This window comes from Triturus cristatus, chromosome 3_1 (genome assembly GCF_964204655.1).
Source record: "Triturus cristatus chromosome 3_1, aTriCri1.1, whole genome shotgun sequence".
Taxonomy (NCBI): Eukaryota; Metazoa; Chordata; class Amphibia; order Caudata; family Salamandridae; genus Triturus; species Triturus cristatus.
The window spans coordinates 8,128,285-8,141,645 of NC_140583.1; the positions used below are offsets into that span (position 1 = coordinate 8,128,285).

Sequence of the window (13,361 nt, forward strand, 5' to 3'; positions counted from 1 at the left end):
GAGGAGGTATCAAAGATGCTCACGCTCGGGGTCATCGAGCCCTCGGACAGCCCCTGGGCCAGCCCGGTCGTGCTGGTCCCCAAAGCTGCTGCCCCCGGCACCACTCCTGAGCTCCGATTCTGCGTCGATTATCGGGGCTTGAATGCTGTCACCAGAACCGACGCTCATCCCATCCCCCGAGCGGATGAACTGATCGACCGCATGGGGGCTGCCCGCTACCTCAGCATCTTCGACCTGACAGCGGGCTACTGGCAGATCGGTCTCACACCCCGGGCCCAAGAACGATCTGCCTTTTCTACCCCCGATGGCCACTACCACTTCAAAGTCATGCCATTCGGCATGAAGAATGCCCCAGCTACTTTTCAGCGACTAGTGAACCAGGTCTTGGCGGGACTCGAGGAGTTCAGCGCCGCCTACCTGGACGATATCGCTGTGTACAGCCGCCACTGGTCCGACCACCTCCACCACCTCCGAGAGGTCCTGCAGGCCCTCCAATGAGCCGGCCTTACAATCAAGGCCGGCAAGTGCCAAATTGGTCAGGGGTCCGTGACCTATCTCGGACACCAGGTGGGAAGCGGTCTGGTGGCCCCTCTACAACTCAAGATCGCTGCCATCCAGTCCTGGCAGCCTCCAGTCACGCAGACCGAGGTCCGAGCCTTCTTGGGGCTCACCGGCTACTACCGGCGGTTCGTGAGGGACTATGGCAGCATTGTGGGGCCCCTCACGGGACTCACATCCAAAAACCACCCGAAGAAGGTCAACTGGACCCCAGACTGTCAAGCGGCCTTCGAGAAGCTGAAAGCCGCCATGTGCACTGCCCCTGTGCTCCAGGCCCCCGACTACAGTCGGGAATTCATCGTACAAACAGATGCCTCCGACCATGGCATCGGGGCGGTCCTCTCCCAGTTGAACTCCGAGGGACTTGACCAACCAGTGGCCTTCATCAGCAGACGCCTCCTGGCCCGAGAACAGCGCTGGAGCACCATCGAGAGGGAGGCCTTCGCAGTGGTGTGGGCCCTCAAAAAGCTCCGGCCTTATCTCTTCGGTACCCACTTCCGGGTGCAAACAGATCATCGGCCCCTGCAGTGGCTAATGCAGATGCGGGGGGAAAACCCCAAACTATTGCGTTGGTCCATCTCCCTGCAGGGGATGGACTTCACTGTGGAACACCGACCGGGCCAAGACCACGCCAACGCGGATGGCCTGTCACGCTTTTTCCGCCTCGACGAGGAGAGTCCCCAAGAGGATGGGTGACTCTCCCCGCCTTCAGCTGGAGGGGACGCATGTTGGACAGGCCACATGAAGGGCTTGCTCCCTCCCCGCATGACAGGGCCCGAGCCCCGGCCCTCCAGGTGTTACCCACAGAAGCAACCCGCACCCCGTCCCAAGACGGGATTCCTGCCCCCGGACATCTCTGTATCATGGGGCCGAACCACTACCGGCTCCCTCGCCCGGCCCGGCCGCCATCTTGGACACTGCACCACGAGGCCGCATGGCCTCAGCTAGACCCTAACCCTGGGCCTGGCCAGGCCCCGACATCCCGGCACCACCATCCACCCAGGAGGTGAACGGACCACTTGGCAGGTCAATGGGGGAAAGAAGTGTCGATGGCTCTCCCCCGCCAGGTGCCGATCGCCCCCAGCTCCCCCGGGCGCTGGCTCCACCCCCCTGCTGGGTGTCTGGACTCCCTCATCCCGGACCTCCCGACCTCCAAGTGCGAGGGTCCGGACATCAAAGGGCGCCAGACCTATAACTGGGGCAGCTCCAGAGCAGGAAGGCAGTTGTATCCTGGAGTCGAGAGACACCGTGAAGAACTCATCCTTGACGGACTACTGGCGCTGCCGTAGTCCTGCCTTGTGAACTATCATCCTGCTTGCTGGCGCTGCCGCAACCTTCTGCATCCTTCATCCTCGTCGGGACCTGCTGGCGCTGCCGCGGACCATTGTAACTACCATCCTAGTCGGGACCTGCTGGCGCTGCCGCGGACCGTTGTAACTACCATCCTCGTCGGGACCTGCTGGCGCTGCCGCGGACCGTTGTAACTACCATCCTCGCCGGGACCTGCTGGCGCTGCCGCGGACCGTTGTAACTACCACCTTCACCGGGACCTGCTGGCGCTGCCGCGGTCCGTCCGTCTCGAACGCCGAGCTCGAGGATTGTGAGCTATCCATCATACCATCGCATCTACCTGATTAGTAACAAGACTGTCCCGCTACCCCCTTTCCCAACCAAGAGACTAGAATCGAGGGGACCCCTGAGTCCTGACCTCCTTGTACCATTCTATCGTACCTAAAGATTGCTTATAAAGAACGTTAAACCTTATCATTGTGTGGTGTGCCTCTGTGGGGGGGAAGTTATTCGTCTGTACGATCGCTGGAGACGGCTCTCCCCGGAGACCTCTCCCCTTGTCCTCGGCCGACCCTCCCGGTCCGTCTAACATGCAGTTTGCACAGGGCACTCTCACAGTGAAGCCTGCACAGACAAACTCTAACAGTACAATTTATACAAGGCACTCTTACAGTGAAGCCTGCACAGGCACCCTCTAACAGTGCAGTTTATACAGGGCACTCTCTCACAGTGAAGCCTGCACCGGCGCACTCTTACAGTGCAATTTATACAGGGCACTCTCACAGTGAAGCCTGCACAGGCACTCACAGTGCAATTTATACAGGGCACTCTCACACTGAAGCCTGCACAGACACACTCTAACAGTGCAGTTTACACAGGGCACTCGCACAGTGAAGCCTGCACAGGCACACTCTAGCAGTGCAGTTTATACAGGGCACTCTCACAGTGAAGCCTGCACATGCGCACTCCAACAGTGCAGTTTATACAGGTCACTCTCACAGTGAAGCCTGCACAGGGGTATTCTAACAGTGCAGTTTGCACATGGCACTCTTACAGTGAAGCCTGCACAGGCACACTCTAACAGTGCAGTTTGCACAGGGCACTCTCACAGTGAAGCCTGCACAGACAAACTCTAACAGTACAATTTATACAAGGCACTCTCACAGTGAAGCCTGCACAGGCGCATTCCAACAGTGCAGTTTATACAGGGCACTCTCACAGTGAAGCCTGCACAGACACACTCTAATAGTGCAGTTTATACAGGGCACTCTCATGGTGAAGCCAGCACAGGCACACTCCAACAGTGTCATTTATACAGGGCACTCTCACGGTGAAGCCTGCACGGGGCACTCTAACAGTGCAGTTTATACAGGGCACTCTCACAGTGAAGCCTGCACAGGCGCACTCTAATAGTGCAGTTATACAGGGCACTCTCTCACAGTGAAGACTGCACAGGCACTCTCACAGTGCAATTTATACAGGGCACTCATACAGTGAAGCCTGAACAGGCATACTCCAACAGTGCAGTTTATACAGGGCACTCTCACATTGAATCCTGCACAGGCACTGTCTAACAGTGTAGTTTATACAGGGCACTCTTACAGTGAAGCCTGCACAGGCACACTCTAATAGTGCAGTTTATACAGGGCAGTCTCTCACAGTGAAGCCTGCACCGGAGCACTCTAACAGTGCAGTTTATACAGGGCACTCTTACAGTGAAGCCTGCACAGGCACACTCTAACAGTGCAGTTTATACAGGACACTCAAACAGTGTAGCTTGCACAGGACACTCTCACAGTGAAGCCTGCACAGGCACACTCTAACAGTGCAGTTCAAACAGGGCACTCTCACAGTGAAGCCTGCACAGGCACACTCTAACAGTGCAGTTTATACAGTGCACTCTCACAGTGCAGCCTCCACAGGGGTATTCTAACAGTGCAGTTTGCACAGGGCACTCTCACAGTGAAGCCTGCACAGGCACCCTTTAACAGTGCAGTTTATACAGGGCACTCTCACAGTGCAGCCTGCACAGGGGTATTCTAACAGTGCTGTTTGCACAGGGCACTCTCACAGTGAAGCCAGCAGAGGCGCACTCTAACAGTGCAGTTCATACAGGGCACTCTCACGGTGAAGCCAGCAGAGGCACACTCTAACAGTGCAGTTTATACAGGGAACTGTCACAGTGAAGCCTGTACAGGCACACTCTAACAGTGCAGTTCATACAGGGCACTCTCACAGTGATGCCTGCACAGGCACGCTCTAACAGTGGAGTTTATACAGGGCACTCTCACAGTGTAGCTTGCACAGGACACTCTCACAGTGAAGCCTGCACAGGCACAATCTAACAATGCAGTTCAAACAGGGCACTCTCACAGTGAAGCCTGCACAGGCACCCTTTAACAGTGTAGTTTATACAGGGCACTCTCACAGTGCAGCCTGCACAGAGGTATTCTAACAGTGTAGTTTGCAGAGGGCGCTCTCACAGTGAAGCCTGCACAGGCACACTCTAACAGTGCAGTTCATATAGGGCACTCCACTCTCAAGGTGAAGCCAGCACAGGCACACTCTTACAGTGCAGTTTATACAGGGTACTCTCACGGTGAAGCCTGCACAGGCACACTCTAACAGTGCAGTTTATACAGGGAACTCTCACAGTGAAGCCTGCACAGGCACTCTCACAGTGCAGTTTATACAGGGCACTCTCACAGTGAAGCCTGCACAGGCACAGTCTAACAGTGCAGTTTATACAGGGCACTCTCACGGTGAAGCCAGCAGAGGCACACTCTAACAGTGCAGTTTATACAGGGCAGTCTCTCACAGTGAAGCCTGCACCGGCGCACTCTAACAGTGCAGTTTATACAGGGCACTCTTACAGTGTAGCTTGCACAGGACACTCTCACAGTGAAGCCTGCCCAGGCACACTCTAACAGTGCAGTTCAAACAGGGCACTCTCACAGTGAAGCCTGCACAGGCACCCTTTAACAGTGCAGTTTATACAGGGCACTCTCACAGTGCAGCCTCCACAGGGGTATTCTAACAGTGCAGTTTGCACAGGGCACTCTCACAGTGAAGCCTGCACAGGCACACTTTAACAGTGCAGTTTATACAGGGCACTCTCACAGTGCAGCCTGCACAGGGGTATTCTAACAGTGCAGTTTGCACAGGGCACTCTCACAGTGAAGCCAGCAGAGATGCACTCTAACAGTGCTGTTCATACAGGGCACTCTCACGGTGAAGCCAGCAGAGGCACACTCTAACAGTGTAGTTTATACAGGGAGCTGTCACAGTGAAGCCTGTACAGGCACACTCTAACAGTGCAGTTCATACAGGGCACTCTCACAGTGATGCCTGCACAGGCACGCTCTAACAATGCAGTTTATATAGGGCACTCTCACAGTGCAGCTTGCACAGGACACTCTCACAGTGAAGCCTGCACAGGCACAATTTAACAGTGCAGTTCAAACAGGGCACTCTCACAGTGAAGCCTGCACAGGCACCCTTTAACAGTGCAGTTTATACAGGGCACTCTCACAGTGCAGCCTGCACAGGGGTATTCTAACAGTGTAGTTTGCACAGGGCGCTCTCACAGTGAAGCCTGCACAGGCACACTCTAACATTGCAGTTCATACAGGGCACTCCACTCTCAAGGTGAAGCCAGCACAGGCACACTCTTACAGTGCAGTTTATACAGGGTACTCTCACTGTGCAGCCTGCACAGGCACACGCTAACAGTGCAGTTTATACAGGGCACTTTCACAGTGAAGCCTGCACAGTCTAACAGTGCAGTTTATACAGGGCACTCTCTCACACTGAAGCCTGCACAGGCACACTCTAACAGTGCAGTTTATACAGGGCACTCATACAGTGCAGCCTGCACATGGGTATTCTAACAGTGCAGTTTATACAGGGCACTTTCACAGTGAAGCCTGCACAGGCACTCTCACAGTGAAGCCTGCATAGGCACACTCTAACAGTGCAGTTAATACAGGGCACTCTCACAGTGAAGTCTGCACAGGGGTATTCTAACAGTGCAGTTTATACGGGGCACTCTCACAGTGCAGCCTGCACAGGGGTATTCTAACAGTGCAGTTTGTATAGTACACTCTCACTGTGCAGCCTGCACAGTAGCATTCTAACAGTGCAGTTTGCATGGGGCACTCTCACAGTGCAGCCTGCACAGGAGCTTTCTAACAGTGCAGTCTTCACATGCCACTCTCCCAGTGCAGTCTGCACAGGAGCATTCTAACAGAGCAGTTTATGCAAGACATTCTGTCAGTGCAGTCTGTACATGTCAGGGGCAGGAAGGGTATGGGATATGAGCCTTCATGTGTGTGTCAGTCTGTGTACCTGTGCCTGGACTTTACTATGACATGCTTCAAGGCACTCACCTTTATGATTGATATTTTTATCTCACTGCCGTTCTCTATGTGCTGAACTCATATATGAAAAGGAGGAAAGCATGCATCATACCTGGGGGCACCTCGAGCGGCGTGGTCGTCTCCCCGATCACCACACATGATGCTGCTGCTGGCTCCAGAACGGAGGCCTAAACAGGAAAGGGAGCGAGAGTGTCTTAGACCAGCAGAGAAGAAAGGATCTAAGAGGCCACAGAATAGTTCAATACCAGTTACTGACCTGGACAATACTTCTACAGCAAGAGTAAACTCACTGGAATAGAAACCTTGGAATCATCCCCAGCTGACAAGCACACAGTGTAAACACTTTGGGCCCATTTTACAAGTCTAAGTTTACCTCTCTGGGAATTTACAAAGGGCATTTACCAGCACTATCTTTATGTCCACACTTAGGCCAGACCCCGCACCAACTGCTGACATAAAGATAGTGCTCATAAATGCCCTTTGTGAATTACCAAAGTCGTAAACTTAGACGTTTGGTCTAAGTTTAGACCAAACGTCTAACTACCTTTGCGAATCGGACCAAACTCTTTTAGCACTTTTTGCCTTTTTGCTTCCCTAAATAAGAGATCCCAACAGAACAGCAAAGAAAGAATATTTTAAACTCAGAAACTGAGTTTAAAATATTCTGCTCATATTCTGCTCAACTGCTCAACACCGGGTTCCTCTGCAAACACGCCACAGAACTCTAGGACGCCATCCCACCCCGATGTGATCTTCATAACGGAGACCTGGTTCAATGCCACCCCAGCCCCAAACATCACCACAGCAATGTCCTATCGCTGTAAGTGATAGTGAGAGTGTCCCGGCGCTATACGGTCTGAAAAATAGCAGCAGATGCAGATGGCAATTACTGAGAGAAAAGCCAGTTCTTAAGCTTTCTCTTGAAAAGAGCTTCAGCCTTTGTTTAACGCAAGTCAAGAGAGAGCTTGTTCCACCCAACAGGGCCCGGGAAAGAAAAAGAGAGACTCCCTGCTGTAGCCAAATGTACCCTCGGGACCTTGGACAGGTGGTTACCAGATGAGCGTAAGACTCTCTCAGAGTTTCTAAGATGATCCATCGTGATTGCATCAACGAACATGGAGGAGGCATCGCCATAATCCACAAGGAAAAAATCTGATGCACCGCCACCAAAGACTACACCACACCATTCATGGAACATCTGAACTTTTAACTTCAAACTGACTCAAAACCACCATCATAGGCACACTCGCCTGCAGACCCGCTGGCCATGACCAGCATTCTGCAACGCCATCTCCGAATTCATCGCCCCGCTAACCATTGACTCCGTACACAACTTACTACTCACCAACCTCAACTTCCACTTCAAGGACCTCAACAACACCAACTCCACCAATCTCCTAGAAAACATGAGCAACATTGGCCTCACCCACCTGGTCATCGACTCCACACACAGTGCAGGACACACACTTGATCCGATCTTCACATCCAGCAACAAAATCCAACGCATCCACATCTCCAAACTCACATGGACCAACCACTCAATCATCCATTTCACCATCACAGGCTCACAAGACACCACCACCAAGCCACCCAGCTCCTCACACCGTCCATGGACCAAATGAACCGAGACCCAATGTAAGCAGACCCTCAACACCTCCCAGCCCGACGCTGTATCAAACCTGGAACAGGCCGTCCAGAACTTCTCTGACTGGATCACCAAATGGAATGACAGTGTCGTTCCCATGAAACCAGCCAACACCTGAAGAGGCCCCGGAAGAGCCAACTGGTATGTATCAGAACTCACAATGAATCACCAAATCAACGCAGTTGCCTCCTCGTGCTTCCACACCCTTTGCATGCTCCAGAAAATCTTCAAATGGATCCCTGTCAACACTAGGAAAACTGTGACCCAAGCCCTCATCATGAGCTGTCTCAACTACGGGAATGCTCTCTATGCCGGAATCACCACTCAACTGCTCAAGAGACTCCAGACCATACAGAATGCAGCAGATAAACTCATCCTCAACTTCCCCAAGCACACACACATCACCCCCACCTCAGGAACCTCCATTGGCTCCCCGTCAAGAAGAGATGCCAGTTCAAGCTTCTAACACACGCCTACTGATCTCTACATGACCAGGCACCAGCCTACATCAACCACCACATGAACTTCCACCTACCTGCCAGACACCTGCCCTCCACCTCCTGGGCCTTTGCGCGCACCCCCACATCTGTCACAACAGCAGTGGAGGCCGCGCCTTCTCCAGGAACAACCTGCCCTTCCACATATGAGCATTTCCCTACATTACGGAATTCAGAAGAGAACTAAAGACCTGGCTTTTCGAATGAGACCTCGTACACATCAGTGCCTGGATACCCTCAGGAGTGAGGAGCAGTGTTCCTCAAGACTTATTGATTGATTGATTGAGGAACTCTGAAAAGGATGTCTGTTTTTCAGCATTATCCACGTCTATACCGCCTCAGACATTTTGGGATTAAGGGAGCAATTTCAGGTAATTTTCTGCTCAATATCTCCAATTATAACACAAGCCTCCAATGAGAGGTCGACTGGAGGTTCAGTTCTTAATCGACAGGATCCCTGTGATGGAGAGATAGTATCTCTGTTCTGGATCCGTTCCTTCTCTAGCAAGGGATCCACACACGGACTTCGTGATGGAGAGATGGTGTCACTGGTCTGGATTCGTTCCTTCTTTAGCAAGAGATCCACACCCAGTCTTCGTGATGGAGAGATGGTGTCACTGGTCTGGATCCGTTCCTTCTTTAGCAAGAGATCCACACCCAGTCTTCGTGATGGAGAGATGGTGTCACTGGTCTGGATCCGTCCCTTCTTTAGCAAGAGATCCACACCCAGTCTTCGTGATGGAGAGATGGTGTCACTGGTCTGGATCTGTTCCTTCTTTAGCAAGAGATCCACATCCAGTCTTCGTGATGGAGAGATAGTGTCACTGGTTTGGATCCATTCTTTCTCTAGCAGGGAATCCACACCTGGTCTTCGTGATGGAGAGGTGGTGTCACTGGCCTGGATCCGTTCGTTCTTTAGCAAGAGATCCACAACTGGTTCCACAGCAAGGATCCCCGTGATGGAGAGATGGTGTCCATCAGTCTATTTTATACATTGATGTCTAGCAGTCAGGTTTTAGACCTTGAGGTCCAGCAGTCAGGTTTTAGACCTTGATGTCCTGCAGTCCGGTTTCAGACCTTGATGTCCTGCAGTCCGGTTTCAGACCTTGATGTGCAACAGTCCGGTTTGAGCCCTTTTCCAGCAGTCTGGTTTCAGACCTTGATGTCCAGCAGTCCGGTTACAGACCTTGATGTCCAGCAGTTCGGTTTCAGACCTCGATGTTCTGCAGTCCGGTTTTAGACCTCGATGTTCTGCAGTCCGGTTTTAGACCTCGATGTCCAGCAGTCCGGTTTTAGATCTTGATGTCCAGCATTCTGGTTTTAGACCTTGATGTCCAGCAGGCTGTTTTAGACCTTGATGTCCAGCAGTCCGGTTTTAGATCTTGATGTCCTTCAGTCTGTTTTAGACCTTGATGTCCAGCAGTCCGGTTTTAGAAATTGATGTCCTGCAGTCCGGTTTTAAACCTTGATGTTCATCAGTCTGTTTTAGACCTTGATGTCCAGCAGTCCAGTTTTAGATCTTGATGTCCTTCAGTCTGTTTTAGACCTTTATGTCCAGCAGTCTGTTTTAGACCTTGATGTCCAGCAGTCCGGTTTTAGAAATTGATGTTCAGCAGTTAGTTTTAGACTTTGATGTCCAGCAGTCCGGTTTCAAACCTTTATGTCCATCAGTCTGTTTTAGACCTGGTTGCTTCACTGAGAGTTGGATACTACAAACAGTGGATGATGCCTACACATCCTGGACAATACAGAATCCTGGTGGAGGATCAGCTGGAAATCAAGGCTGCAGTGCTGAGCTGGTTGAAGCCTGGCTCTCACATCAATCACATCACGTTAAGCTATCTGAGTCTATCTCGAGCCCCTGGCTTCTTCGTCAAGAGGTACCCCAAGGCTCCAACCGAGCCACAGAATTGTTCAGTCTTTACAGAGAACACCTCACGCCCGCCTGTAATGTTATCTCCTTGAGGACACTCCTCCACCATTTGTGGAAGCTTCCTCTTCGGGGGAAATAGCAAACCTGTTGAAAACTCCCACTGATCATCAGTTCTGGAAATCACTCTTCCACCGCAACGGAACAGCCAGAACACTGAACACCCCTCAAACTAAACACCCAGCAGTAAAAACCTAAAAGAAAGTGAGGTTCAGCAGCCGCCAGCCATAGCTGGTGAACTCCAGTGAGTGTCTGCATTTGAGCCAGAGCCAAAGCCAGTGTCTAGCGGTGACTCTTCCATTCATTGTCTAGGGTTTTCACTCATCTGATTTGCACCTCCCCACTTGTAGCATCAGAATGCACAAAGGCCAGGCCCTGCATCCATTCGTCATGGGTGGTGCAAAGAAGACACAGTAGTCCAATTCGCGGGACACTTGTGTATCGCGTCATTGGAGGCCAGCTCAGGAACCAGCTCTCATAAGGCGATGACCCAGTGGTACTCTCTGCCCACCCCAGGAGGCCTTTGGTCCCTTGCAGGGTCTGTGACCAATCCCTGTTCACGGCCTGCCGCGGCAGCCCATTCCCTGGTAGGCATTCTTTAACTGGGCGCAGGCGGGGTTGGCTTCTATCATGCTTGGACCAGAGGGGTCTTCACAAGGTCGATGGTCCAGGGGATACCATCCTTGGTGGCCTCGGCGAGCTTTGTCTCAAAGAGCTTGCCGGATGGACGGTTCCAGGGGTTCAGGTTCTTTTCACGTGAGCTGGCTAGAAGATTCCCAAAGTATGGAGTTCTTCAGTGACATCTCCTGGTGCAGACCATCTATTGATCTCTATCGGCTTCTGCTGCTGTAGACAACCCTGCCACATCTGGCTGGGCTTCTCTACCATCTTTAGTGCTTGAATGGTCTTTCACACAAGCTTTCAGACCTCTGGCTATTTTTTAAATGGTGGCTCTGCTTCATCTGGAAAAAGCTCTTTTTGTTGCGTTGAAAGGTTACCTGTGCTGGCAGCCAATCAGAATCTCAGCATAGGCTTTAAAATGTAAAATAGTCAGTAGAAACCCGTGGACTACACAGGACATATCGTGCCAGGTTTGTGCTCCTGTGAGTGAGTCCTCTGTCTCAGGCTCTACATTTTGTTAAAGTTCGGTATAAACTACCTCCTAATTGACCGATGAGTGGGCAGGCACACATATGTGGACATTTTTATAGAACAAAAGTGAGGTGTTTTTAAATTTAAAAAGTTGGCAAATGTTTCAGTGCAGACTAGTTTGCAGAGTTGTGGTCTTGACTCATCCCACACGACATCAAAACCAAAGAGAGCCCAACTGTCTGCATGGGCCAACCCTCTGCGAAAAAAGAAAACGCTATATAACCCTCTCCCACCAGGGTTATGCCTTGGTGGGGTGCGTCATCATCAGGTCCACCCCGTTCCGCTGCGGAACAGGGTGCGCTACGACCTACGTGTTACACGGGAGAACTTTTGGTGTATTTTAAATGATGGAAAAAATTATGAAAAATAGGAGTGGGGGTTCCTATGGGAAAGTTGTAAGATAAAGCCCAGAAAAATGTAAAGCCCACTTACAACCCTCCATCACTCCATTGCTCTAGATAATTCCAATCTACCTCAAATAGGGCCCCTTCAATTATGTTCAACGTCTCCGTGTGGTGGAGGCTAAAGTGTATGTCTCTCAGAAGATGGGGTACATCTTTTGTATATACATTTCTTAGCAGGCAGTGTGTGCATCTAAAACAGTACAAGAGGAGTGGTATCAGAGAGTTAGATCCTTGGTCCTGAAGAAGAGCCTCGGGGCACGGTTTGAAACGTGTTGACCGATAGAAAGGCAGACACATCATTACATATACTTTCTATCTTCCCCTCTGTTTTTAAGCATACCAACTAGAGGCCAGAATAAATGGCAATTTACCCAGTAGACAGGTATTTTTAATCTCCTTTTTCACATTAGACCCCCCCCACTCCTATTTGTCAATCATTTTTTACATCATTTAATATACACCAAAAACTGCTCCCACTTAACATGAAGGTCACAGCTCGCCCTGTGCTGCCGCGGAACGGGATGGGCCCGACGATGAAGCATGCCACCAAGGGGTAACCCGGATGGGTGAGGGTTGAATAAGAAAGCCTAGAGTTTTCTTTTCTTCGTGCAGGGGGGTCCATGCAGACAGTTGGGCTCTCTTTGGTTTCAATACATTTGGTAGGAGGCCAAGCCCCTCTGATCCGCTCTCCTCTTTTTCCCCTTTTGTTTGAAAGGTCATCCAACATGGCACCAGAAGTCTGCGACCTGACAACATGGCCACGCCCTTGATATCCCTAAGATGGCTTCCAGGGTCCATGGTCTCGTCGTCCAGGCTGAGGCTATGGATGTCATCCAGGGTGTGCTGAAGTTACAGGTCTCATTATCAAGGCTGAGGACCACTGAGGTCATTTGGGGTGCCCCATATTCAAACTGTAGACGACATCTCACCATTCCCCTTTCAATGTTCTCTTTGGCCGAGGACAATGACGTCCCCCGATACGGCCTGGAGGTCGGTCTGCTCACCCTGCCAACGGACAGGAGATGTTGTCCACGTCCTACCATGGCAGCGGCAAGAGAATGATGGGCTCTGTCTCCATCATTCATTGTGGACCCCTCAGCAAGAGTAGGGATCGCAAACCCACCAGAAATGGCGGGAGACCGAGGCTCCCTTGTCAGTGGACCCTCAGCGGCCGTCCTACAACTTTCCCTGGGTTCAAAGGCCAAACGCACAAAAGTGTTAACCCTTTTAAGGCCACGCAATACATTTCTGAAACACTTTTTTCTCAAAAACTACTGAAAGAATTTACACTAAAGATATGAAAGCAGCTTTCTGAGTAAATTCCTTCCTTCATTCCAAGTTTAGTGTAAATCCAGTCAGTGTTGGCGGCAGGCGCAAGCAAACTGTCCTATGGGAGCTGAGGAGGAAAACGCCTCTTTTTTGTCCCCTCCCTCAATGCTGTTCCTGCACTGGAGCTGCGTGGAGTTTGGGATGAGACCCGAGCCCGTGACGTCACCGACTGCCATC

At 51.5% G+C, this 13,361-nt stretch overlaps 1 protein-coding gene across 5 annotated transcripts in view; it reads right to left on the reverse strand.

Annotated features, from left to right (window-relative positions):
* AGBL2 (AGBL carboxypeptidase 2) overlaps positions 1 to 13,361 on the reverse strand; it is a 1,238,365-nt gene that overhangs the window by 395,741 nt on the left and 829,263 nt on the right. For all 5 annotated transcript variants that reach the window (XR_014979319.1, XR_014979321.1, XR_014979320.1 and 2 more), the window contains exon 16: positions 6,319 to 6,394. Coding sequence is in view for 2 of the 5 variants with exons in the window: in XM_085646520.1 (XP_085502646.1) it covers positions 6,319 to 6,394 (76 nt within the window). In the remaining 3 variants the exon portion in view is untranslated. The remainder of the gene's footprint in view (positions 1 to 6,318; positions 6,395 to 13,361) is intronic.